We start from the raw sequence: 26,676 nt of genomic DNA, 5'->3' as shown, positions 1-26,676 counted from the left end.
ACTAAAAAGAAACTTACCCGTAAATTCCTGTTGGAGGAAGCAAAGAGTCTGCATTGTGCAGGAGGTCAGACTAGATGATCATAATGGTCCCTTCTGACCTAAATATCTATGAATCTATGAATCTATGAGTCAACCTTCCTCTGAAGCGACTCCTGCTGGCCACTCATGGAGACAGGATACTGGACTAGATAGGCTATTGGTCTGATTTCATCTGGCAGTTGCTATGTTCTAAATTTTTTCTGGGGTCTAGGCTGCTCACTTGACGGTGACAGCTGAGAGCCTTTGCTCCCCTCACTCGCTGGCTGTGGCTTGCTGCATCTGAACTGGAACAAATTTAGCAGTCACTAGAACAGGCTGCTTATCGCCAGGAGGCTACCCAGCATTCCCAGTGCCTTATGGGCTCTAAGAGGTGGTTTGCATAAGGTGGGAGGAGGAAGACTTGACATGTGCAACTTCTGTATATCCATAAAAAGAGAGAATGAACTATCTGACCCACATTTCCAAGAGGGATCTGAACTTTTCTTCTGGCTAGGAAGCCATTTCCCTCCATCCCTGCTGCTTACTGGAGGGCTTCCCTGGCATTAATTCCATACAGGTATGTCTACACTGCAATGAGACAGCCGTGGCTGGCCCATGCCAGGTGACTTGAGCTCACAGGGCTTGGGCTAAGGGACTGTTTGATTGCAATGTAGATGTTGGGGCTCGTGGTGGAGCCTAAGCTCTGGGACCCTCCCACCTTGTGAAGTTCTAGAGTCCGGGTCCCAGCCCAAGCCCGAATGTCTACACCACAATTAGACAGCCCCTTAGCCTGAGCCCTGCGAGCCAGAGTCAGTAGGCGTGGGCCATTTCTGGGTGTCTCATTGCAGTGTAGACATACCCTAAGAGGCTAGTTGCAGAGGCTGTTTCCTTTCAAGCATTCTGTCAGCCCATTGTAGACACTTGTCAAAGTTTGCTCTTGCCGGAGCCAGGCTGACCAAGAAGGCAGCTCTTTAAGAAGCTTGAATCCATTTTTGCAGAGCAGCACAAGAATAAGGCAAGCCCTGAGCTGCCCCAAAGTGAGCAGCCCTCCAGGCAAAGGAACCTTCCCCTGGCTGGAGCTGCAGTTTGATCTCACAGCTAATTTCTCCATAGCATTGCTGACGTATTGACTCCTCTGTGAAACGCACAGCTGTTTATATACCCCAGGCTATTGGTAAATCTGGTTATATTTATCATAGGCCATGGGCCTGTCAGCTCCAGCCTTGTGTCCCAGCTAATTAGGCAACTTTCTGCTAAACCTCACTGTGACCTAAACTTAATTCTCTGCATCTGTCAGTCAAATGCAAAGGTATGTCAGCCTAATAATCTGGAAAGGAATTGCCTGTAAATACACACCTCGCTCAACAGGCATGCTCTTTGCCCGCCGACCACTGGCTCTTGTGGAAGCGTGTTTCAATGTGTACTTAGATTGAGATTTTTTAAAAATTGTCTTCCCTTGGGATCTTTTTTTTTTTTTAACCAAAACCTAATTTAGCTTAGTCCCTTTAATCCCAAACTGTTGCTTACCAGGATCTCCATTATATCCCCTGGTGCGAATCCCTTCCTCAGTAATTTCCCCATTTATTTGGGTCCCCAGGCCAAACGTCTACTCTCCTATTCTTTGCTGTGAAGAAGATTGGAAAAGCTAAATGATATATTACTAGACCATCGAGAATAATTACTTGCCCTAGGCAAATGTATAAGTAGAGGTTTAGAGGGCTGTCTACAAAGTATCTTATACTTTTCAGGAGAGGCCATTTTTTACATCAGTGTAAATGTATATGTATTAATAGAGCAAATTACCTCCTGCCAAATGGCTATAGGTGTCTAGGGCCCATTCAAGTCAATGCCCACATAAGCCATTAATAATATTTGTTTTATTGTTGTGCCTAGAAGCCTCCATTGAGATCAGAGTGTCATTGTGCTCAGTACTGTACAGATGTAGTGAGAGACAGTCACTGCCCTATAGAGTTTGCAATCTAACTAGGCAAGACAGACAAAGGGTGGGGAAAGGAAATATTATCCCCATTTTACAGACAGGGAACCGAGGCACATAGAGAGGCTTGCATAAGGTCACACAGGAAGCTGGTGGCAGTCAAGAATTGAACCCAGCTTTCCTGAGTCCCAGTCCAGTGCCATAACCACAAGGCCATATGTCTCTACATGTTTTGGCAGAGCAAACTACCCCCGCTAGGTGGGCTCTAGGTACCTAATGGACATGAAATGGTGGCATCTCATATCCAAGATGTTGATTTTGCATCTTCTGTGTAATGTTCTCGGCTCATTCTAGAGGCTAGGGGCCTGATTTTCCCCTGTGTTCCAGCTTCACATGGGTAATTCCACTGAAATCTGTGGAGATATGCAGCTGTAAGCCAGGAGGTAACATAGTGAGTGGAAAATCAGACCCTGTTTCTGTGCTGCTGCTGCTGATCTGTGATTGAGGGTACACAGAAGTAATTCCAACAGAGGCCTTTACACCAGCATCTGGGGCGGGTAGCCAGAAGAAAACTACATTGCAAAATGCTTGACCTGCCAGGGACAGAATGAGTCCTGATTGCCTTCTTTGCATGTAATTTGAATGAGCCAGTTAATTTTTGGGGGGCAAGGGGAGTGGGGGGGAACTGTTTCTGAATTTTTTCTGTGTGTAAAGAGATTTTGCTGCCCAAAGGGGCTCAGTGACTGACCTGTGACCTTGTTTCCTTCCTTAGTTTGCTGCTGACCTTGACCAGCTCGATCAGCTGCTGCCTTCGCTGGAGAAAGCAGCCCAGTTGCCAGGCTTGTGTGGGACAGATAGAACTGAAAGCAGCATGGCTGGTGTTGCGGTCAAACCTGAGATCCTGGCAGCCCCCCTCCAGCCCAGCGCTGCAGCAAGAACTCCAATGGGGCTTAATAGTACGTGTCAGTGCTAATAGCTCTGCTCTCTCATGCTAATCCGCAAGACCGTTTTCCAGCACTTGGGAGGGAGAGTTCATCTCTTGTCATTGTAGTGGACTTCTAGGGATACAGCATTAGCTTTATGTGGTACACTGGGGCCAGTGTGTCCTCTTAATTGTATTTTGTATCTTAAAGCTTGGTGACCTTGCAGAGATGTGTTCACTAGCAGACATCTATTTGCATTTCAAATAGCTATGACATGAGTGAGTAAGAGGACAGGGATACATTCCTTCACAAATTAGGAGTTGGGGAGTCAATGTGCCAACTGGGCTCAGTAAGGAGCAGGTTGCTGCATGTGGTTTTGAAGCATCACAATCAATTTGGGTGCTTAGCGTTTCATCACCCACATCCCTATTTAGATACCTGAATAAATGCCCTGATTTTCAGAGGTGAGGCAGCACAAAGCAACTTCAGCAAAGCCCGGGTTTTCCGCTATTTTCAGTGGAAGTGTAATAAACCTTGTGGTGCTTTTACTTAGCACTCACGGGCTTCCCCCCAGGAGTGCCGGTTGTATTCCTTCTGATAGGTTTCCCTCAGCTCAGGCTGCTCTCACTTATCAGCTTCAGTTCTGGGAAATCCTCCTCCTTGCAGCCCCAGTGCACAGAGTATAACCCGGTTCCAGCTATGTGAGGGCTTACCTATCCCGGGTTTTTATTTTGAGCTTTGGGTGAAAGAGTACTGTTTGTTACATCCACTATGTTACCACAAGCAGAAATATATCCATCTTGTTACTGAGAATTACACTGAGTCTTAAGAGAGGAGGTGCAGAGTTTTGCTAATGAACAGGACTGTCTGAAAGAGGGAGAGGGAGTGGGAAGGGAATTCTAAAAAGAAAAGCTAATGATTGGCAGAATAATCCCAGGTATAAACCAATTAGCTGCTGTTTAATGTTCTGCCCTGGGAGGGATAATCCACACATCACTTATTCAGTAAATAGAGATAATGAGGCCATTGGCTGGCTCTCCTGTCTCAAGCAGAAATCAGGACGAAGCCCACAAAATTGGTTTGGCAGGAAGGGGGTAAATGAACGGCCTGGAATGTTTTCATAGGACTCTAGTTTCAGGTGTCAGTAGAGGAAGTTCTGGAACAAATTGATAAATTAAACATAATAATTCAGCAGGACCAGAAGGTATTCACCCAAGAGTTCTGAAGGAACTCGCGTATGACATTGCATAACCACTAATTTTGGTATGTAGCCTATTGCTTAAATTAGCTTCTGTACTAGATGACTGGAAGATAGCTAATGTAATACCAATTTTTTTAAAAAGGATCCAGAGGCGATCCTGGCAATTACAGGCCGCTGGTAAGTCTGACTTCAGTACCAGGCAAATTGGTTGAAATGATAGTACAGAACAGAATTATCAGAGACACAGATGAACACGGTACACTGGGGAAGAATCAGCATAGCTGTTGTAAAGGAAAATCATGCCTCACCAATCTATTAGAATTTTTGAGGGGGTCAACAAACATGTGGACAAGGGTGATCCCATGCTAAGGAGCCAGAGTAGCTGCAGTGAACTGCATAACACCAATCTGACAAGCACTTCTCAGCACTAACAAAATGCTACAATCGGTTGTGCTAAACTTACATTAAGTGAGAAAATTAACTACTAACAGCCCAAGTAAGACGGTGGCTTAACAGTGCTAACAGGACTCTACACAATTACCTATAGCGAAGTAGCACCTATTGAGCACAAAAGCCAGATTTTCAAAAGCATTTGTCATCTACGATCAGAGCCAGATGGTTAGAAGAGTTCAGTGCCCAAAAAAAATGGCCAGGTTTTCCAGAGAGCTCAGCTCCCAGCATGCACTCAGCATACTGAGCTCTCAGAATCTGCCTGTAAGTGTCGCAGCGTGTTCTGAGCTCTCGAAAACCTGACCCTATGTACTTGGACTTTCAGAATGGGAAATGAAATTCAGTGTTGATAAGGACAAAGTAATGCACGTTGGAAAACAAATAATCCCAACTATACATACAAAATGACAAAGTCTAAATTAGCTGTTACTACTCAAGAAAGAGATTTTGGACTCGTGGATAATTCTCTGAAATCATCCACTCAGTGTGCAACAGCAGTCAAAAAATCTAACAGAATGTAAGGAGCCATTAGGAAAGGGATAGATAATAAGATAGTAAATATCATAATGCCGCTATGTAATTCCATAATATGCCCAAACCTTGAATACTGTAGGCAGTTCTGGTCACTCCATCTCAAAAAAGATCTTAGAATTTGAAAAAGTACAGAGAAATTGAGCAAAAATGGTGAGGGGTCTGGGACAGCTTCCAGATGAAGAGACATTAAAAAGACTGGGACTGTTCAGTTTAGAAAAGAGGCAACTGATGGAGGGTGTGACAGAGGTCTAGAAAATCATGAGTGATGGAGGGGAAAGTAAATGAGGAAGTGTTCTTTACCCCTTCATATAACATAAGAATTAGGGGTCACCAATTAAATTAATAGGCAGTAGGTTGAAAACAAACAAAAGAAAGTACTTGTTCACACCACACAGAGTCAACCTGTAGAACTCATTGGCAGGGAATGTTGTGAAGGCCAAAAGTATAACAGTTCAAAAAAGAACTAGATAAGTTCATGGAGGATAGGTTCATGAATGGCTGTTAGCCCCACAATGGGCAGCGAGACAACTCCATGATGTAGGTGTCCCTAAACCTCTGACTGTCAGAAGCTGGGACTGGATGACACAGGATGGGTCACTAGATAATTGTCCTGTTCTGTTCATTCCTTCTGAAGCACATGGCAGTGGCTACTGTCAGAAGACATGATACTGGGCTAGATGGACCCAATATGGCCATTCTTATGTAGATTTGGCATCTTTAGAAGGGTAAAAAAAATTAGAGTGTTGTAAGCAGGAGCAAAGTTCTGCTCTGGAGGCCTGAACTCTGAGAATATTTTGTAGCTACTGTGGCAGAACTCTGACCTTGTCTCTGTGGGTCCCGCACTTCCAGGAGGTTTACGCTAGTCTCAGAGGCTCACTGCGACCCTCCACGTAGCCCCTCTCTCTCTAGGGCCAGGGTTACAGTCTACTGAGCCCTTTTCATCATAAGCCAGCAAGAAGGTTGGTGAGAGAACTCCCACAGTCTCTGTTGTCCCTGCGGGCTTGTTCCAGAACAGTTTAGCCTCTTGTCCTGAGAGGGGCCTGTCTTTCCCTCCCAGGAGGTGTTTCTGTAGTGGCGGGTTGGGAGGAACCCGGACTTGCCCTCTACTCCAGGTTCTGGCCTAGGGACCCTAATGGCAGCAGCTGTTGGCAGCTGAACTTTCACTGCCAGAGTTGTTACATTTCCCTGGGTCAGTTCCCCACAGCTCTCCCATTTCTCCCTCTTAACACCTTCTTCACCCTTACCTTAGGGCTCCCTTTCCAGTGGCTTGAGGGCTTCTTCACTACCCAGCCCTTCAGCCACGCTTCCTGTCCCCTGGCTCTCCTCAGCCTGACTGGAGTGAGCCCTTTTATAGTATCAGAGGGGCCTTAATTAGAGTCAGGTGTTCACATTAGCTTAACAGCCTCACCTGACTCTGTGCAGGTTAATTGGAGTCAGGTGTTCTCATTAGCCTAACGGCTTCAACTGACTCTTTGCAGGCTAATTGAAGTCATGTGTCCACCCTAGCCTGGAGCAGCCCCTGTTCTGGTCAGTCAGGGAACAGAAAACTGCTTATCCAGTGGCCAGTATATCTGCCTTCTTCTACTCTGCTGTACCCAACTGGCCTGGGTCTATCACACTAAACACACACCAGTCATCCTTGGGAAACAGGCCTCTAGCACCAAATTAAAGAAAAATCCATTAGTTGCAAGCAGGTTGTTATAGTCACTGGGACCAGCCACTAGAGGGTGACATGGTTATGTGTTACATATGCTGTAAAGAGAGGAGATTATCTGAATCAAGAGCCACCATGTGACTCTAAGATCACGATATCAGCTCTGAGAGGAAACATAGGAGCTCAAGTTGGATAGGAGATACTATACTGGGCAATAAACCTGGTGAGGGCTTTGAATGACAGCTGCACTGAGACTAAATGCATCAGAGAGCCATGCTATGCCTTTCCACAATAGGGGGAATGTCTGGCAGTTTGAAAAGGAGCTGTCAGCTCTAATCATAGCCATTGACCAATTTGTCCCATCACCTCTCCACTGAATTCAAAGCTAAAGATCAGACAGCCGCTTATCACTCAAGCCTATTATTTGCATGCCAAGGACTCTTATTCTAAAGACTCAAATGGACAGCACTTTCAGGAACGGAGTACTAGGGCATTCATAATGTAGTGACAGAAGTATAATTATAATGGGACTTTATTGTCTTTGGGAGACAAGGGAACCTTCTATCAGACGGTTGAAACAGAGATTGGCAAAGAGTAGGAGTACATTTATGGCGAGATGTGTCCAACTCTGTGCTTTAAACTCCCAACACCGACTCCCCATATAATCCAGAATTTACATATTCTTGCTGGGAAATGATACTGTATCTCAAGCCCAAGTGCCCACAAGGAAACCAGTTTCCTTTAAGTTAGTGCTGTTGGGTTAAACTGTGCATGGATTACAATGGTTAACTCGGAAAACGCTCTTCATCTCTGCCACGAGATGCCTGGTCATTCCATGGACACTCAGTCCGTGCAAGGCGTGTGCTCTGCACTAGTGCTTTGCACAGGGGTGAAACCCAGTCTAAGCTGTGATCAAGAGATACAAAACTTTGACGGCCCAGATGATTCTACAGGGTGAATAAAGATGGGACCCCACTACAGTCTTTTTCCCACTAAATCACAGCTGAAAAGAGCAGAGGGTATGGTGAATGGTGGCTGAAATTCAGCCCTGTATAGTGGGCCTGCCTGAGGCATGGGCATCACTTAAATCCCCCTTAAGGCTTAGAGTTGGCCCACTGCACAGGGGTGAATTTCACCGTGTGTGGGTTAGTGAGGTCCTGCTGTATGTACTTGGATCAAGTTCTGACGACAGTGAGCGGGCAGCTGTGAATTATCCCCGCAAGGGGCTCCTTGGTTGACCTGAAGTGAAAGTGAGGTTTGTGCAGTTCTTGCACTGGGGTTCAAAACCTGCTTATTTCATATAATACATAGGCACAAGAATCCAGTCAAACCTAGCTGCCCTCTGCATATCCTCTGACTTGAAGCATGGGCTACCCTGTGTATCCCTTCACTTACCCAGCCTAACAACTTGGGTGCTGGTCCCTTTCTCTACCTCACCATTGTGGCAGCAGCATGGATTGCCTGCCTTCTCAGAAATACTAAATCAGAGCCCCGGTGCTGATCGGCAGCATAGTGTCCTTGTTTGCATGCATTCCTAAGGTGTGATTCCCTGGGGTGGCCTCTGAGCAATGAAGTCACATCTGTCAGTCTGTAGTCCCGAGTGCCATGAGTAGGCCATTCCCACACCAATCCCTCTTTTGCCCTCCAAAGTCACTGATATCAGCTCCTTTGGCTCGCAGGATGAATCAGTCAATCATTGGTAATGTCATGATGAGCCCTCGGAAGCTGTCAGAGTTATGCTTATTTATTATTTAATGAATCTCTAGCTATTAATGTTGGGCAGGGCATGCAGGCTGGCCGGTCCCCATTTGAGTTCTGCGACCCCGTGGAGCCAGTTCAACTCAGGCCAGCTCATTGTCCTGCAATGAATGGCAGCAGTCCGCATTCCAGGTTACTGTCAGAGCAGGGCAGGGGGACAGTAACTGGACCAAACCCCTTCCAGCCTGATACAGGTATGTGCTCCCGCAGGGATCTGCTGATCTGGGCCTTCTGCGCCCTACTAGGTTATGCCTGCAGTTTCTGGGGGGATCTACCAATATAAAAGTATAGCAGAGAGGGCACCAAGATAAGTTAAATTCACCCCGTGCAGAGCCGAAGGTTTACATGGGGCAAAGGCCTTGTGTCTGAATTCTACTCTAGGTAAGGTGAGGTAATGTTAGACCTGTGTTTTGAAAACCAATTCTGACAGCGGCACTATGCAAGGTAGACAAGGCAAAACAATCCCACCCAGCTTTCTCCAAGCAGCGAATACGGGAAAGCAGAAAATTTGATTAACATTGGTATTGAAAGACAAGGTGGGTGAGGTAATATCTTTTATTGGTCCAGCTTCTGTTGGTGAAAGAGACATGCGTTCAAGCTTACATGGAGCTGAAGAAGATCTGTGTAAGTTAGAAAGCTTGTCTCACTCACCAACAGAAGTTGGTCCAATCTTAGAATATCAGGGTTGGAAGAGACCTCAGGAGGTCATCTAGTCCAAGCCCCTGCTCAAAGCAGGACCAATCCCCAACTAAATCATCCCAGCCAGGGCTTTGTCAAGCCTGACCTTAAAAACCTCTAAGGAAGGAGATTCCACCACCTCCCTAGGTAACCCATTCCAGTGCTTCACCACCCTCCTAGCGAAAGTTTTTCCTAATATCCAACCTAAACCTCACCCACTGCAACTTGAGACCATTACTTCTTGTTCTGTCATCTGCTACCACTGAGAACAGTCTAGATCCATCCTCTTTGAAACCCCCTTTCAGGTAGTTGAAAGCAGCTATCAGATCCCCCCTCTTCTTCTCTTCTGCAGACTAAATAATCCCAGTTCCCTCAACCTCTCCTCATAAGTCATGTGCTCCAGCCCCCTAATCATTTTTGTTGCCCTCTGCTGGACTCTTTCCAATTTTTCCACATCCTTCTTGAAGTGTGGGGCCCAAAACTGGACAGAGTACTCCAGATGAGGCCTCACCAATGCCGAATAGAGGGGAATGATCACGTCCCTTGATCTGCTGGCAATGCTCCTACTTATACTGCCCAAAATGCTGGTAGCCTTCTTGGCAACAAGGGCACACTGTTGACTCATATCCAGCTTCTCGTCCACTGTAACCCCAAGGTCCTTATCTGCAGAACTGCTGCCTAGCCACGCGGTCCCTAGTCTGTAGCTGTGCATGGGATTCTTCCATCCTAAGTGCAGGACTCTGCATTTGTTCAGGTTGAACCTCATCAGATTTCTTTTGGCCCAATCTTCTGATTTGTCTAGGTCCCTCTGTGTCCTATCCCTACCCTTCAACATATCTACCACTCCTCCCAGTTTAGTGTCATCTGCAAACTTGCTGAGGGTGCAGTCCACACCATCCTGCAGACCATTAATAAAAGATATTATCTCACCCACCATGTCTCTCTAGCGTCATGGGACCAACACGGCTGCAACACCACTGCGTACATTGGTGCTGAAAGACACTGTACTGAAGCCACTCCCACCTTCAGTGCAGTGTCTGGAAAAGGGCATGCACTACTTTGTCAGCCTCTTTCCTTTATTCCACTTACCTGCTGGGGAATACCGCTTTGGTGTCTTGGAAGGATAACCCAGTGAATCCACTTCAGTGTGAATGTTTGAAATAAGACAGCTTTTTTTTTTTTTTTAATTCTGCATTACTGCGAAAAAGAGGCAAACAGACCTTGCTTTCCTGTACCTGTTTCTAGACAGATATTGTCAAACTAAATTGCCAGCTCCGGAGAAAGCTGTTTAGAGTTTAGTGCAAGGGCCATATTCCTCTGGAAATTGATCTAAAGATCTTTCCATAAAACTTGGAATGAATAAACTGCTTTTGAATGGCAACATTAAACTCCGTGAGCAGGCTGGGGTTTCATGACTGCAAATGACTTCGGTTACACTCTCCCCAGAGGCTCAGAAGAAGGTGTATAAGAAGCTTCAGGAGTGAGGATCCCAGTTCAGGCAACGAATTAGATTAGTGTGGTGGGCACCTGATGGTACTAGTGGCACAATGCTGGAGACCTAGGTATTCCTGCTTTCCAGACTATGCTGCAGGGGCCTCCAGGAAGGGAGGGTATTGCTACTCTATCTCCACCTCTCCCCGTCAACATGGCGAGATATTAAAGATGATCTCAGAAGAGACCCATATGTTTCATCCTCAGTGAAGGAAGAGAAGTTCTGTAATGGCAGCTCCGCAGCAGGGAATGGATCACAGGAAGTCACAGACCCAGGATCACTCACCTTCCACTGGAAGCCAAGGAAAACATATGACCATAGGAATTGCCAGACTGGATCAGACCGAAGGTCCATTGAGTCCAGTGTCCTGTCTCCAACAGGGCCCAGAACCAGACACTTCAGAGGAAGTTGTAAGAACCCTGTCAAAGGCAGATGTGGGATAATCTGTCCCCTACGTAGGTCTCTTCCTGATCTCTAGTAGTTTGAGATTAGCGTGAGCCCTGAAGCACACAGTTTAATATCCCTTCCAATATTTTTATTGCCATTAATTATGATAACTCAGGATATTCTTGACATCGATATAACTGTCCAGTCCCATTTATTCTTGTTAAATTCTTGGTTTCAGTGACTTTCAGTGGCAGTGAGGTTCACATCTTAATTACACATTGTGTGAAAAAAAGTATTTCCTTTTATTGGCTTTGAATTTGCCACCCTAATTTTATTGCATGTCTCCTTGTTCTCATGGCATGAGACTGGAAGAAGAAATGCTGCTGATCTCTCTTCTCCAGATTATTTATTATTTTATAGATTTCTATCAGGTCCCCTCGTATTCATCTCCTTTCTAAGGTAATGATCCCAACCTTTTCAGTCTCTCTGCATAGGAGAGGTTTTCCAGGCCTCGATCACTCTTGTTGCTCTTCCCTGAATCTCCTCCAGTTCTGCAGTATTCTTTTGGAGATCGGGTGACCAGCATTATATGCAGTAATCAGATGAGGCTGCACCATTGGCTTATATAAGGGCATTATAATATTTTCATTATTATTCTCCATCTCATTCCTTATAGATCCTAACTTCTTGTTGGCGGTTTTGACTGCAGTTGTGCACTGAGCAGAGGTTTTTATTGATCTGTCTGTAGTGACACCCATGTCCCTTTCTTGGGCTGACCGTTAATGTAGAACCCTTTAAAGTGTACCAGTAGTTTACATTTTTCCTCCCTAGCGTGCATTACTTTGCATGTGTCAATGGTGAATGACATTTGCCATCGTGTTGCCCGTTCACCCAGCTTAGTTAAGTCTCCGTGAAGTTCTTCACAGCCCTCTCTGAGGCTGACTAACCTAAACAACTTTGTCTCATCTTCAAATTTTGTTATCTCACTACTTATCCCATTTCCAGATTATTAATAACTATATTAAACAACTTGGGACCTAGTAAAGAACATTGAAACCCCTGTTGTTAACCTTTTGCAAGATGAAAGTTAACCATATAATCCTACTCTTTGCTTTCCATCTCTTTGGCGTCTCTTTGGCGGAAAGCTTAAAGACTTCGGAGGCTGTAGTGCAGAACTCTTCTATGAGCGCAACCCTGTGAGAGGCTAGGTACTTCCTACAAAGTATTGAGTGTCCTCTTCTCCTTCTGAAGTCAGTAGGTGCAGGAGATCACAGGTCTTATATGAAATACAAGGATCAGTTTCTGAGTTAAGTTTTGCACTAGGTTTCCCAGACCAGAGACCTAGCTTGAGGACTTGCCTTGGCTCACAAGTGAAATGAGCTTGGCAGTTGGTCTTATCCTCAGAAAGACAGTTTGGTATGATATCGCTTTGGCTTAGGACAGTAGTAGTAGGGAGGCCAAGACTGAGAAGCAGTGGCAGAGCTGTGTGAGGAAATTGCATACCGTTTGCCTATGTTGTGCCTTGTCCCAGCTATCGTGGTCATAAGCACTGACTTATTATGGTTCTGCCCACAGTGGCCTCCGTGTAAAGTGCTTATTCAGTTGCACTTATAAGACTGTAGTTTGTGGAATCGCTTGGATCAAGTTGACTCAGCACCAAAAGGATATCTGGATTGTGACTTGGTTTATCTGAAGGAGGAAGGAAGTTGCCTGTGGAGAAGATGGCACCTGGATTTCTGAATACTTTCATCTTGCTGATTGGTGCACATGGACAGCAGCTGAACTGTTGTTGTTTGGAGAAGACCATAAGCTTCAGCCCAAGCAAATATGTGAAAACATGTCAAAGAAGCCTATAAAGAAACTGAATTAGGCTGCAAAGTTATTGTGCATGGAGCATTCTCTTCCCCAGCTGGAGCTGACGTTGCTGCTGCTAGAATTTATTTTATTCTTCTGTTGCCAAGCAACCTTAAGACTGTTGTCTTATTGTACAGTAATTTCATGAAGTAAATGAACACTTGCAAGTTGACTTTACTTGCTGGTGCATAGCTATGATCAGATTAGCATATGATCAGATCAAAATTACGGCAGCTAGATCCAGGCAGCCGTCTCAGATTTTAGGGCTAGCTTTCCAGGAACCTGGTGACCACTTGCCACAATAGTAGGGTCATCTGTGGGTAATGACCACTTTGTAACTATGCACCTGATTTAGGGCATCAGTGGGAATGGAAGCTGGGACCTCTAGATCTAAAAGCGTGAACCTCTAGTGCAGGGGTTGGCAACCTATGGCATGCGTGCCAAAGATGGCACGCGAGCAGATTTTTAATGGCACGCTGCTGCCTGCCGGGGTCCCAGCCACCCCGGCAGCAGCATGCCATTAAAAATCCTGCCCGCCCCGGCCCGCTCTTCTCCACCCCCCCCCCTCCCCTCCGTGGGGGCAGGATGAAGAAGCTTGGTCCTGCCGGCTACTGCTGCAGGGCAAGCAAGCTCCACCCTCCCCCGCCTCTTCCCCCAGCGTGCTGGGTTCCTCCCCCCCTCCTCTCCCTCCCTGCCACTCATCAGCTGATGGCCCTTGTGAGAGGGGGAGAAGCGGAGCTGCAGCGCGCTCCCTGCTCCGGGGAGGAGGCAGAGAAGAGGTGGAGACGGGGCCGTGGGGAAGGGAGGTGGAATCAGGGCATATCCCCTCCAGCCCCCTGCCGTGAGCCGCTCAGGGCAAGGGGCTGGGCGCACCCCCACGACCCCAGCCCACACCCCAAGGCCTCTGCCCTGACTCCTGCACCCCCTTTACATACCCCCAGCCCTCTGCCCTGATCACTGCATCCCCCACAACCCCAGCCCTGACCCCTGCATCCCCTCACACACACATCCAGCCCTCTTCCCTGACCCCTGCATCCCCCCAGGACCCCAGCCCTGACTCCTGCACCCTCCTCACACACCCTCAGCCCCCTGCCCTGACTCTTGCACCCCCACACATACGCAGCCCCCCCACACCCTGTCCCCTGACTCTTGCACCCCCCACATTCCCACCCCCAACCTGAGCACCAAACGGGAGCTCCTGCGAACCCCCCCCCACCCGCCCCCCACATTCTTACCTGCACCCTCACACCAAACGGGAGCTGCCCAGGTAAGCACTCCACACCCAAACCTCCTGCCACAACCCTAAGTCCCCTCCCTCATTCTAGCTCCTGGCCAGAATTTATACCCCAACCGCCAGCCTGTTCCTTCACCCCCAGCCCTGTGCTCAATGCACTCCCACCCTCAGCTCAGTGCAGAGAGAGAGAGAGAGGAAGAGAATGGGCTAGAGCCAGGGAGAGGGTAGGTACCCACTCTATGTGGGCAGGACCAGGACCCCAGACCGGCAGCGGGCTGAAGGGGGCTAGCATCCGGGACACTGGCTGGCAGGAACCAGCGGACGGAACCCCAGACTGGCAGTGGACTGAGTGGCAGCGGGCTGAGCCGCTCAACCCACTGCCAGTCTGGGGTCCCAGCCGCCGGCCCCTCTCAGCCCACTGCCGGTCTGGGGTTCTGACTGCCGGCCCCTTGCCAGCCGGGGTCCTGGCCGCAGGCCTCACTCAGCCTGCTGCCGGCCTAGGTGAACAGAACCCCAGGCTGGCAGCGGGCTGAGCGGGCCGGCGGCGTAAGATCAGCATTTTAATTTAATTTTAAATGAAGCTTCTTAAACATTTTGAAAATCTTGGTTACTTTACACCTGACAATAGTTTAGTTATATAATATATCGACTTATAGAGAGAGACCTTCTAAAAGATGTTAAAATGTATGACTGGCACGTGAAACCTTAAATTAAAGTGAATAAACGAAGACTCGGCACACCACTTCTGAAAGGTTGCCGACCCCTGGTCTAGTGCTTGAGCTAAAGGACCAGGTCCATTAAATTCGAAGCAGCAGCAGATGCAAAACCTCTTACATGTTGCAGCTGCTAGAGAGGGACAAAGAGCCATATTCTGCCAACATTCAGTATGCTTAGATCCTGACCTTTAAAGGATATGCACCTCTAAAATCACTAATATATGTAACCCATTTTATTGTAAGAGGAATTAGCACAGCTGAGTATGGTGAAAACACCAAAAATAAATAAAGACTTTTCATTTTCAGTAACTGCCTTATAAGTACTTGAAACCTTAGAAATAATAGGACTATGCATAGACACGGGGAGCATGCCCAGGAGAAGGGATGCCACCATAGTCAGAGATTTTCTTATCCCTTGCAGTTCTCTGTTCGTATTGCTGTCCGATGGTTAGTTTAGTCAAGATGCTTTTAGTCTTAAATATCAATTCATATTTTAAATAGGAGGATGGTGTAAAGTCTCCAGACCTCATAAATTGCTCAGTTCTGGGCTGGGCTCAAACTCCTGCTGAATTTAAATTGGCCGTTTCCCCTGTAAAATGAGTTTCTCCAGAATGGAAAGTCAAAAGGCATGAATATGTATGCGCTTTATTTTGTTTTTTTAGGAAAAATCTCCAGTGGTAACAACTTTCAATAAAGAATTCTTTAACTGGCTACATTTTGAAAACATTCATAGATCTATGTAGAAGAGGCACTTACACAAAGCTGCTGTGTGTATAGCCTTTGAGAGAGACTTTCTCTTCCTATATAAAAAGAAAAGGAGTACTTGTGGCACCTTAGAGACTAACCAATTTATTTGAGCATAAGCTTTTGTGAGCTACAGCTCACTTCATCGGATGCATACTGTGGAAACTGCAGAAGACATTATATACACAGAGACCATGAAACAATACCTCCTCCCACCCCACTCTCTTCTGCAGTTTCCACGGTATGCATCCGATGAAGTGAGCTGTAGCTCATGAAAGCTTATGCTCAAATAAATTGGTTAGTCTCTAAGGTGCCACAAGTACTCCTTTTCTTTTTGCGAATACAGACTAACACGGCTGTTACTCTGAAACCTTCCTATATAAGTGTACCCAGAAGATAACGTCTGTTGGTATGAGGGAAGCTATAGCTGATGTCTGCTACTTAGGGGCTGAAAAGAACAGCCACATAATAGTCCTGCCATTAGGAACAAAGCTCTCTGGGTCTTGGTGTTTATGTGACAAACTCTCTGAGCTGGAGTGTCTCTGTTTTCTGAAAACTCATGTCATTTATTTTGAAATCTTAGTGTTCTCTTATCCCTTTCCTTATTGCTTATCCTGCACTCGCAAAGCGTTAGAGCCATGACGCAGTCGCTGACCTGCTACAGTCTATTAGAATTAGTGTCGTTGAGCTGCAGTTGTTAAGTATGGCTGCCTCGGTTGTGGGTGACAGTGTGCTGTGTGTTGCAAGTGAAGGGAGTCAGCTGTGTGAATTCCCATTGCTTTGGTAAGATTTGACGTACTCAGCCTGATTAGAGCTTTGCTCACAGAGATATAGGACATCAGTGTGGAGCAAGTCCTTGACCCTGCTTCAGCTGGTTGCCCCTCTGGATTCCTGATCTGAGGTGGTGGTAAAGGGAGTCTGATGAGAGATTTCATGTTTCCGTTTAATCACTCTGTTTTTGGCATGTATTCTGTGCCATCATCATGGTGTCTGAGCATCATGTATGTCAGAGCTAAGTAGCCCCGTTCCTTAATCCTTTAGCAGTGGTAGTACTTGTCCGCAAAATCAGCTCATGTCAGAATGCTTTTGGATTTGGGTGAGGTACTGCCTCTGTACCTCTGTGAACCAGGGATTCTCGCAGCTGACTCCAGAAGGATTTCAAGTCTAAGCAGACATTACCATTTGTCTGAACTGTTAGCTTCCTCTGCGTTTTCCACACTCTTCTTTCACTTAAACACTGAAGATATTTTACACATAAGCGAATGGGATGATGAATGGGGAAAGACTTGTAACTCCCTTTGTATAGTGGTTTATGACACCTCTTTTGCTCTGTAACACTTACTCTCCCCCACCCTGGCTTTTCCCAATCAGGATTGTCTGAACTGGAGTTGGGAGTCTCTGATCAACAGTTTGGACAGCCAGGAATGGGTGACCAGATTCCATGGGCAGATAACACCATGGCCTCCATGAATCGAGTATCTTTGAATAAACCAGACGAGTAAGTACCATGGGTTTGGATAATCTGCCTTCCCACTACCCCACCCTCCTCTAGCCTCTTATGGTATATTTTTAGTAGGCTTACCGTTTGTTGTAGATCTGTGGATAGAGATTGCTGTGCCCACCCTTGAGTAAAGGTCCCTATGGGCACATCCACACAGCGAGTGTCAACCCATGGCCATGAGTGTCAAAGCCCAGGTAGACAGTCTGAGATTTGCACTAAAAATAGCAATGTAGAGGTTTGGGCTCAGGCTGAAGGTTGGGCTATGAAGCCCGCCCACCCACCTCCTTAGGCTTCAGCTAATTTTAATGCCGTAGCATGAGCCCGTCTGTCAAACTAGGCTCCGAGACTTGCTTTCACTGGCTGTGAAAGGCATACCCATTGAAGTTAAACTTACATGAGGTTTGTTAAGTGATCAGACAACTCAAATGTTGGCCATAATAAGATGTCCTGATATTCTCTAGTCTGATGCACTTGGCTGAGAGTCGAGGGAGAGGAATGTTTTCACCATAGCTAGTTAAGACTGGAGGAGATACAACAGCACAACGGTGAAATTCACACCTGTATGGAAGGGCCAGCCAGCACAGTCAGAACATCTCTGAGGCACAGGCTTTGTGCTGGCCCTTTTCACAAGGGTGAACTTCACCCTGTGTCAGTACGAATAATATTAGTGCACTGTCAATGATGAAAGGTGTCTCACAGACCAGATACGCTGAAATCATTATTAAGACAGTGTGAGGGACAAAGATTTTTTCCAAATAATGAAGGATAGTCCATAGTCCATTAATTTAAGCTACTGCCACCTAGTGGTATAGTTATAAGGTTGCAAAAACTCTGCAGGCAGAAACTTTTCTTTGACCTGAATTGAGGCAGAAGGAAGGTACTGTACAATTCTGCTTGAGGAAAAACCTCTGAATAGGGTTTTCCATTTAGCTATTAAAATAGCTGCAGTTGGGCTTCCTCAGCGGTGACTACAGCAAGGCTTGTGATGGGGAGGTAAACAGTCTGCTAAATGACCAGCTGTGCTCCTGAAGGAGAACAGAACATTAAGCAATAAGGTGGAGCTGTTGGAATAGAATTAGGACAGAACAAAATAGTTTCAATGAGGCCTTTCCCCAGGAGCAATGGCCATAAATAAAATAAAAGTACTTATTAAAAATTTCATTATATGTAAACTCACAAAGCTAACCAGGGGACTAGAGAGAGCCTGTCTGTCACGCATGCTACATCTGATGCCCAAATACCAAGGGGATGGGTGCCTTACAGGGGGAAGGAAGCGGAGGTGAAATGGCTTCCAGCAACGTTAGGAGTAAATGTGACACTGCCTCTTTGTATGTGAAAGCAGCAGCACCGGGAATCGTGGAGAGTAGGCAAACTGCGGTCTTGTGTTTAAGCCATTGAGGTGACAAGGGTGGGAATTTTGCCATTGCTAATAAGATAGCCGTGACATTGATTGGGAAGAAGATCCCAATAATTGTAAACAATGGCCACCAGAGGCAAAGTGGTGAGCCTTTCGCCTAGTCCAGAGGGCTTTTCTGGACCAAAAAACCCCAAAGGTCTCACTCCAGCCCTCAGCAGAGCTTTAAATAAAATCAAATGTCTGTGTAGAGGCTCTTAAACTGCTGGAGCTGTGTGTGACAGAATCTGATTACAGGTTACTGGCCGCATGCTCCAGTTTTCAATTTGACAGGCCATATTAAAACTCAAATTGAACTTCATATGTAAAGCGTATATGGTTATGTTTGTTATGAACAGAGCGTTCCCGCGAGGGATGTAAGCCTTGCTCTGCTGCAAGATACATGTTAACTAGAGTGTGACAGAGTTGCTCTGTTCACATTACAAAGCTGGTGGGTCTCTGGATAGATGTGTAGCAATTTGTGGTCACTCTGAGCTGCATGTCTTTAGAAGACTTGGGGTTTCTTTCTGTGCTCTTCTGTACACACGAGGAAGACATAGGGAGGCTAAGGGGGTTCTGTTCCTGGCTGGATTGTTTCCCGTGAACCATTTTGCTGGAACATATCAGCAGCTTGTTAGAAATGTGTCTGGGACCTGTGATTTTTCTGAGGAATAATAGTCCCGTTAGCATAGGGCTTTGCGTTTGTGTTGCCACACACAGAAATCCCTTTAAGAGATGACCTGCAAGAAGTAAAATAGCATATCAACCCAGGGGCATAACGAGCAGGCTGTGTAAAGAAGAACACTGGTGCTGTAGTTAAGGCACCAGGCTGGGAGTTTGGAGTTCCAGATTCAGTTCCCAGACTCCCTGAGTGACCTTGAGTGAGTCTCTTATTATTTCTGTCTCTGTCCCGTCTGAGATGGGGATACTACTCCTCCCTTTCTTTGTCTCTTTAGGCTGTAAGCTCTTCAGGGCAGGGACTGCCCCTCTCTCTCTCTCTGCGTTTGTGCAGTCCTAGCCCAAGGGAGCCCTGAGGTCAGTAGGGGCCTTGGAGCACTACTGTATTGCATATAAGCCATAGTGCAGCGGTGTCAGACATACCGCCTGCAGGGCGGATCTGGCCTACATGATGTATTTGTGTGACCCACATGGCATACGCCAATTGGGCAGAATCTAAGCTTCAATTTAAAAAAAAAAAAAGAAGTTTCTAGTCCTCCTGGCGGAAGAGGGAACTTTCCAAACATGAACCACGCGTAAGAGACATCATGATGTCTGCATGGAGCAACAGTGAGTTAGAGGGGTGAACTCCCTTCTCGTGCTAATCCGGTTGGAGCATCAGCACTGAGACCAATGACGTCACTGCAACCTCAACATTTACTGACCGTTCTAGTGTGTAGAATGGGGTCGGGATGGGAGTGAAACTCTCGATAGGTGCCAATTGGGAGTTGCCACAGAGAAAGAAATACAGGAATAAATCACAGGCTTGTTACTAGTAACGGCCGCGTTGTTTGCTGGATGTCTGAGTGAACCTTCCACTGATATCATTGGGGTCTCTGATGTGGATCAAGGGCGCTCTGCTAACCTCCAGCCCACAATTTAACCTGGAATCCATCCCTTTCCTCTGAATTTGATGCCCCTCCTATGGACCGATGGTGTGTGTGTGTGTGTGTACAGGAGCCAGTACAGCTAGATGTGTAGCTGCAGCTTTAACACACACAAATTTGGTTTGATATGAAGCTACAAGCAGCAGGAATCTTTGTTGTAAACTGAAGCAAGCCCCGTTCTTCACCTCTCCCTCCCCTTCTTCCTCTGCTCCTGTACTGCAGTCTAAGAAATTCCAGTGCCTTATATTTCTTTTCCAGGATTAAACTATGTGTATTGGCTGCAGTGTTCCTGATCAGATTAGTTTCAGTTACTTACTGTACATCTGGTCCTCATCTGGAGCTAAGAGGATAAACAGGTCTGCTCCTTGGAAACCACTGACATGTTTAAGTTCTCTCCTTTGTGCTTTTCTAGCAGTGTGATGTGCCATAGCTCCCTTCATTGTGTCAGGCCCAGCAAATCCCATCGACGCCAATCAGTCACGTCATTGGAACATCTCTCATTACATATTAACCTTGTCCCCAAGAATATCAAGGGGGAGAGTTCTTCAGGCTTCTTATTTTTGTGCCTAAATGGTTCCCTTTGCCTTCAGGGGCTTTAGTGTCAGCTGTTCTAACTTTTCCCAAACCTCTCTGGCTTGGTGTTTTCAAAAGATTCTCTGTACTGAAAACCCGCTGTCTTTCCCAGCTAGTGGGATATTTGCAGGCACAAAACCTGGAAAAATCAGGAAGGTTTGATAAGAATCTTGTCGAGGCTCTGAAACTCAACCCTGCACACAGGTCCAGCAATAGTCTGAAGTGGTGCCTAAACCTTGTGCAGGGGTGAAGTTCACCCTCGGTGCATTCCAGACATCACTTTGGGTTTGCTTGCTAGATCAGAGTGAGTTGTTGCATGGACTCAGAACCAGTTAGGCAAGTGAGCATGTCAGTGGGAGGAACCCCACAGAAGCAGTTCTTCCACTTGGGGTCCTTACAGCTGAAATGCAGAGCTGTTTTCTGCACTTAATGTCTGTTAACTTTGTCGTCCGTACAGCCAGTGCATCACTTCCCAGCTGGACGAACTCCTATGCCCTCCCACCACGCCGGAGGGCCGGAATGATGAGAAAGCCCTGCTCGAGCAGCTTGTGTCCTTCCTGAGTGGCAAAGATGAAACGGAGTTGGCGGAATTGGACCGAGCTCTTGGGATTGACAAATTGGTCCAGGTAGCAAGCGATGTACTTGGGGGGTGCTGGGGCTGATAGAGGACTGTGTATGTTGCCAAATGCTTAGGCCTGATAATGGGTGCAAAGGAGGGCTTCCAACATCTGGTGCTTGCTTGCCAGATGTGGATGGGAACAAAAAAGTACATTAGGTTCAAAGAGGATACTTAATACCATGGCATTTTCCAGTGCGCTCTACCAAAAAGTTGGAAAATATCCCCATGAAATACAATATTGTGCCCCCCTGCCTTTAAAACGTGGGAAACGTCAGCCTCTCAGAGGCGGCTGAATGTATTTATCCTTGAATGGCTCATGCAGTGGGAAGTGGGGAGAGTTGGCAGACTTTTCTGCCTCACCATCTTACTTTGGGGTTAGAGTGCAGAAGAGAACTCCAGCTGGAATCTCACAAGTAGAGATTCCTGAGCCTTAATTATGCTGCATAATATATGCTTAATGGCCTTGCTGGTACAAAAATGCACAGCCTTTACCACCAAGCCTGGCTTTCATTGCAGCAACCCCTGTCTCCAATTTAACCGCAAGCTGATGAGTTTGTCCCCACCCACCACCCACCCCCACCAAACATTGGCCTTATGTGGCCCAGATCCTGCCTCGGAGCTGCGCAAACAGAACTTAATCCCGTAAACCCCAATGGGGTTCAGCCTGGGTGCACGCAGACCCAATGGCAGGGTCTGGGCCTCTAAGAATATGCTGGGTTTTCATAAATAATGAAGAACAGCACTGCTTGAAGAAATCCTGATCATAGGAAAGATATAAAGAACAGAGACATGCAAGTAATGAAATAGTTTGCAACTATTTTTATAATTTATTTTTCCAGTTCAGACAATACTTACACTCGTACGTGTTTGTTTCCAAAAAAATTATTAGAACCAAAAATCTGTCATTAATTTTAGTGCTCTTGGAATGGACCTAGAAAGGGAGCCCTGGAGAGTGAATTCCTCTCCTCTTCCAAGGCCTGCTTCTTTATCACTGAACTGAAGGGGGCTTCTTCTGTTGAGCCCCCTCTAGAATAACTACAGAATAGCACTGCAACTTCTTTATATCGTCCCATTGCTATGCTGCAGCTTTAATCTAGAGACAAGTCTAGATGTTCTTAGGTGACTAATCTGAGACACCTTGTAGTAGAGTTGTTTTTCAGAAAATGCCAAGTATCTGCCCTCTCAATAGCAGGCCCCTTTTAAGGCATCAAAAATCAACTTGGGCATCAAAGTCACTAGCCACTTTTAAAAATGTAGGTCTGAGAGGGGGAGTTCAGTCTCCCTGGCTCATTCAGTCGCTGATTCCTCTGCTGAGGCTGCCGGTAAAGATGCCAGTTGTGGCAGGGTGGTTTTTGTGCCATGGTCTCCTATCCACCAGGACCCAGATCACGATCTACCAAACTCATTTCATACAAGCCACCTAACAGCCATAACCACACCAGCCAACTTTCAGTGTTGTTCTTAGGGAGGGTACTAGGCATTTGACTTTCTCTCTCAAATACTGAAGTAAGATGCCTTGGAACACTGAGCCTGGGGCCCAGAGTTGTGTGAGAATGCCAATCATCTTCCCTCTTGAGCCAGCAAATTCCCTGTCTAATAGTCTATGGCTCGGAGCATCGTCTCATGTTTGGAATTGAAATCCAACTTTACTCCCATCCAAGGATCGTTTCTTGAATATTAATCTTGGGTTTTTTCCATGGCTCCAGATGAATCTTTGTAATAACTTATGTAATGCTATAAAATATGTACTGGACATAAATATTTATGGGGACAGCATTCAGAATTCAGGCACCTTTGGGAAGAAGTTCATTTTGATAGTTTCCCCCTCGGATACATAATTGAAATGTATCCCATCCTCCTAAACCAGTTTGTATTTCCTTGGATATGTTGTACAGACTACCCTTACTCTTACTTTCAAGTTGTTTATAATTAGGCCCAAGTATTTCAGACCCACCTGGAACCAACTCAAAGGTATGTCTTAAGCCTTAAGGTATGTCTTCACTGTAGAGTTACCTTAGTCCACCTCCTCTCCACCAACAAAACCTTCTCAGCTGAGTTTAGTGGTGCTTTCAGCCTGAGCTAGCTGGCACGGCGGGGTCTGGAGCCTCAGTGCCGCTTTCTCTCAGGCTGGTCACCTACCTACTTTGCAGGGAGGGTACAGTCCTGCTGCGCCTTCCCATAATTCCTGCTCTAGAATGACAGACAAGGTCTTCCACAATTCACTAGGAAAGAATCATGGAGTGGCTCAGCTTACTGCAGCACAAGGAGCCATGAGATTCCTCCCAGATCTCCTAGTGACACACGCAGGTACATGCCGCAGCGGCCAGGGTGCACTAATTCAGGCATGATATTGCACACGCAGTGGCTGTTCACACCCAGGCACCGATCACCTGAGTTAACTCTGCAGGGAAGACATACCTCTAGAGAGTAGCAAAACCTCTGAGTTCATTTCCCCTGACTCAGACCTGATGCTGAAGGTTGCTGATTGATTTCAAGCACTTGATGGGATAGGGCTCCTAATCTGGTAACTGATTATGTCCAAGACCACCTTTCTGCTGCAGCATCAGACAGGGATTTGTGGTCAGGTGAAGTGCTCGAGTTAACCTACCCCCCAGTTTAATGAGGAGGGGCTGAAATCAGGATATTTTCAGTGAGCTGTTCTCCACTGTGGAATTTACCTCTCCCATTGAGTGAAAGATGGTTTTTTTACATAGCACATAGTTAACTTGTGGAACTCAATGCCACAAGCTTAGTAAGTTTACTCTCTGCTAGGTTCATATTATTTTGCTCTACCTGGAGTAAAGCTAACGCAGAACAGTGTGTCTCCTATTTCCCCTGTGTAAGCTTCCTCAGAGTGGTCTGATTCAGCTTACTTGCAAATACTGACCCCAATCCCGGACTGGAGCTGAGGAGCCCACGGTACAGCTCAGGACGGCATGCTCCTGTGATCCAGATCTGACTGTGCATTGCTCTGGTCACCCTGTGTAACTGAAAGCAGCTTGAAGGCTATTACTCCAGCTGTCAAAGGTTTCTAGGGCTATCATGATGGCCGGGGATTGCTGGGGCACAGGGAAGCCCCAGCTGCAACCTATTTCCCCTGGCCACCTCCCCTTTACAGACTGCAATAGGAGGGTAATGTAGGAGATACCATGCTGTTCCCCTGGCCTTGAATTGATTCTTCCACTGTCACAGCACAGCCAAAGATGGGTGCCCCCCTTTAGGCACCTAAATAAATGGCTAGATTTTCCGAACAGCTCAGCTCCTATTGCAAACCATGGAGAGTCATCTCCCCATCACCACTCCTGAGAACAGCAAAGAATCTCTTGCCCCTTCCTCCCTTCCCCTTGAGTGCCCTGGAAAATCTGGAGCCAACTGTGTGTTTTGAGCCCTTCTGAAAATTGTGGCCTTTGTTCATGGCCACGCAAAAAACCCTTTTCTTTGTGAAGGTTTTTAAGGCCTCTGGCCCTGAGGAGTGAGGTATTAATTGTTCTCCCTGCAGTTGCTTTTTGGAACATTCCCAATGACTAGACTCAAGCGGGCTGCACTGTGGCCGGCTGTACCAGAGCAGTGAATGCCAGGGCCAGGAGCAGTCCCTTCTGGCCTGTGCTCAAGGAGCCTGAAAAGTGAAGGGCCCTTTGAGTTGGGGTTTGCTACCTTCTGTGAGATGTGGAACACATGGCTGTTGCTTTGTGTGTTAGAAACTCTGCTGGGATTTTTGTCAGCTAAGAAGGGGTCTCACTTTTGTCCCCCTTTTTAAACAGGGAGGCAGCCTGGAAGTGCTGACTGACAGATTCCAGCCACAGCAAGCGACACCGTCTCTTCTAATGGATCAGAAGCCTGGCCTGTACCCCCAGCCTTATTCTTCTGCTTCTACTGCTAATCTCCCCAGCCCTTTCCAAGGCATGGTCAGGCAGAAACCTTCTTTCGGGCCCATGCCGGTTCAGGTACCATCGCCCCGAGGGGCTTTCCCCACCAACATGGGAATGCAGCCACGGCAGATTCTAAACAGGCCACCGACAGCCCCCAACCAGCTGAGACTTCAGCTGCAGCAGCGGCTACAAGGGCAGCAGCAGGTGACTATTCACTTTGGTTCTGTGGGGAATCCAGAGCTCTCAGCTAGAGCTGCCCAGCACTCAACCTCTTCCCTCCAGATGTGCTGTGCGGTTTACAGAAGTCTGTAAACTGCCACACGCTGGGTTTTGCGCAGCACTTCTCCTTATATGGGGCCAGCCCATCCCACAAGCTCTGTCATTAGGATGCCCCACTGTAATAGAGCAGCAGAAGGATGTGCGCCAAGAATAACGTAAAGCAGAGGTCCCCAACGCGGTGCCCACGGGCACCATGGTGCCCACCGGGGCATTTTGTGCGCCCGCAGGACACCCTGCCACCAAAATGCCGCTGAGAAGCGTCACCATTTCTCGGTGGCATTTCGGCGGCAGCGCTTCTTCCTGCCGCCACATTTCGGCAGCGGGGTGTCGGGCGCCCGCCACAGTCTTCTGGGAATAGCAATACGCTATTTCCACAAGAAAGGTTGAGGACCACTGACGTAAAGGAAACCAGCTTAATGGAAAAGTGCTCTGTTGCCATTGTGCAGTTAGAAGAAATTGTGGGGAAACTAGTCAGAGTCCCTTTAAATGAATTATCTGCTTCTCAGTAGGGAGGAAAAATGCTGCTGGAAGCCAGTTGCCGTTGGTGGGTCTGTAGATGTTCTGTACCTGACAAAACTGGTGTAGAGCTGCAAGGTCTTTCTGATTTCCTCCTCTCCAGCTGATACACCAAAATCGGCAGGCGATCCTGAACCAGTTTGCAGCAAATTCTCCGGTCGGCATCAGTATGAGGGCAGGCATGCAGCCACAGATTACGCCTCAGGTAATGGTAGGAAGCCACATGTTGACACCCTTATCAGTCCAGCGGAAATTAGTACTTTATCACTAAGGGCCTACACCATTGATTTGTAAGCAGCAATAAACTCAGTCTATTACAGTGAGACTAATTTGGGGTGGGATGATTTAGTTGGGAATTGGTCCTGCTTTGAGCAGGGGTTTGGACTAGATGACCTCCTGAGTCCCTTCCAACCCTGATATTCTATGATTCTAATTGCAGAGTGAGGTACTACTCAATAGTAGAATTCGGCCCCAAATGAATTTTCTGTGTAGCTGATTGCGGATATTATCTTCAGCCTCCATACAGCATTTCCACCTGGAAATTCTCTATTGCTGCTTGGACATGAGTGGTACTGGCTTGGACTTTAATTGAGAGGGGTCCCTTCGTAACTGATGACATTCACGTACAGTTGAATCTCTAGTGAATCTTTTGTAATGATCCTGCAAAGCCCCAGGTCCAGGAGTTCTATCCCACTTTCAGTAAAGTGGGATCAAATATCTGCTCGGTATAAGGGGAAAAGAAG

General features: G+C 46.8%; 1 protein-coding gene across 19 annotated transcripts in view; it reads left to right on the top strand.

The window, feature by feature from the left end:
• Positions 1-26,676, top strand: part of NCOA1 (nuclear receptor coactivator 1) — a 359,657-nt gene that overhangs the window by 307,394 nt on the left and 25,587 nt on the right. For all 19 annotated transcript variants that reach the window (XM_073335589.1, XM_073335594.1, XM_073335585.1 and 16 more), the window contains 5 exons: positions 2,727-2,910; positions 16,951-17,077; positions 21,108-21,276; positions 25,031-25,342; positions 26,037-26,138. In XM_073335589.1, coding sequence (XP_073191690.1) covers positions 2,727-2,910; positions 16,951-17,077; positions 21,108-21,276; positions 25,031-25,342; positions 26,037-26,138 — 894 coding nt within the window. The remainder of the gene's footprint in view (positions 1-2,726; positions 2,911-16,950; positions 17,078-21,107; positions 21,277-25,030; positions 25,343-26,036; positions 26,139-26,676) is intronic.

The sequence above is a fragment of the Lepidochelys kempii genome, chromosome 3 (assembly GCF_965140265.1).
Source record: "Lepidochelys kempii isolate rLepKem1 chromosome 3, rLepKem1.hap2, whole genome shotgun sequence".
NCBI lineage: Eukaryota > Metazoa > Chordata > Testudines > Cheloniidae > Lepidochelys > Lepidochelys kempii.
Note: the sequence above shows the minus strand (reverse complement) of the source record. Positions and strands in the feature narration are given on the sequence as shown.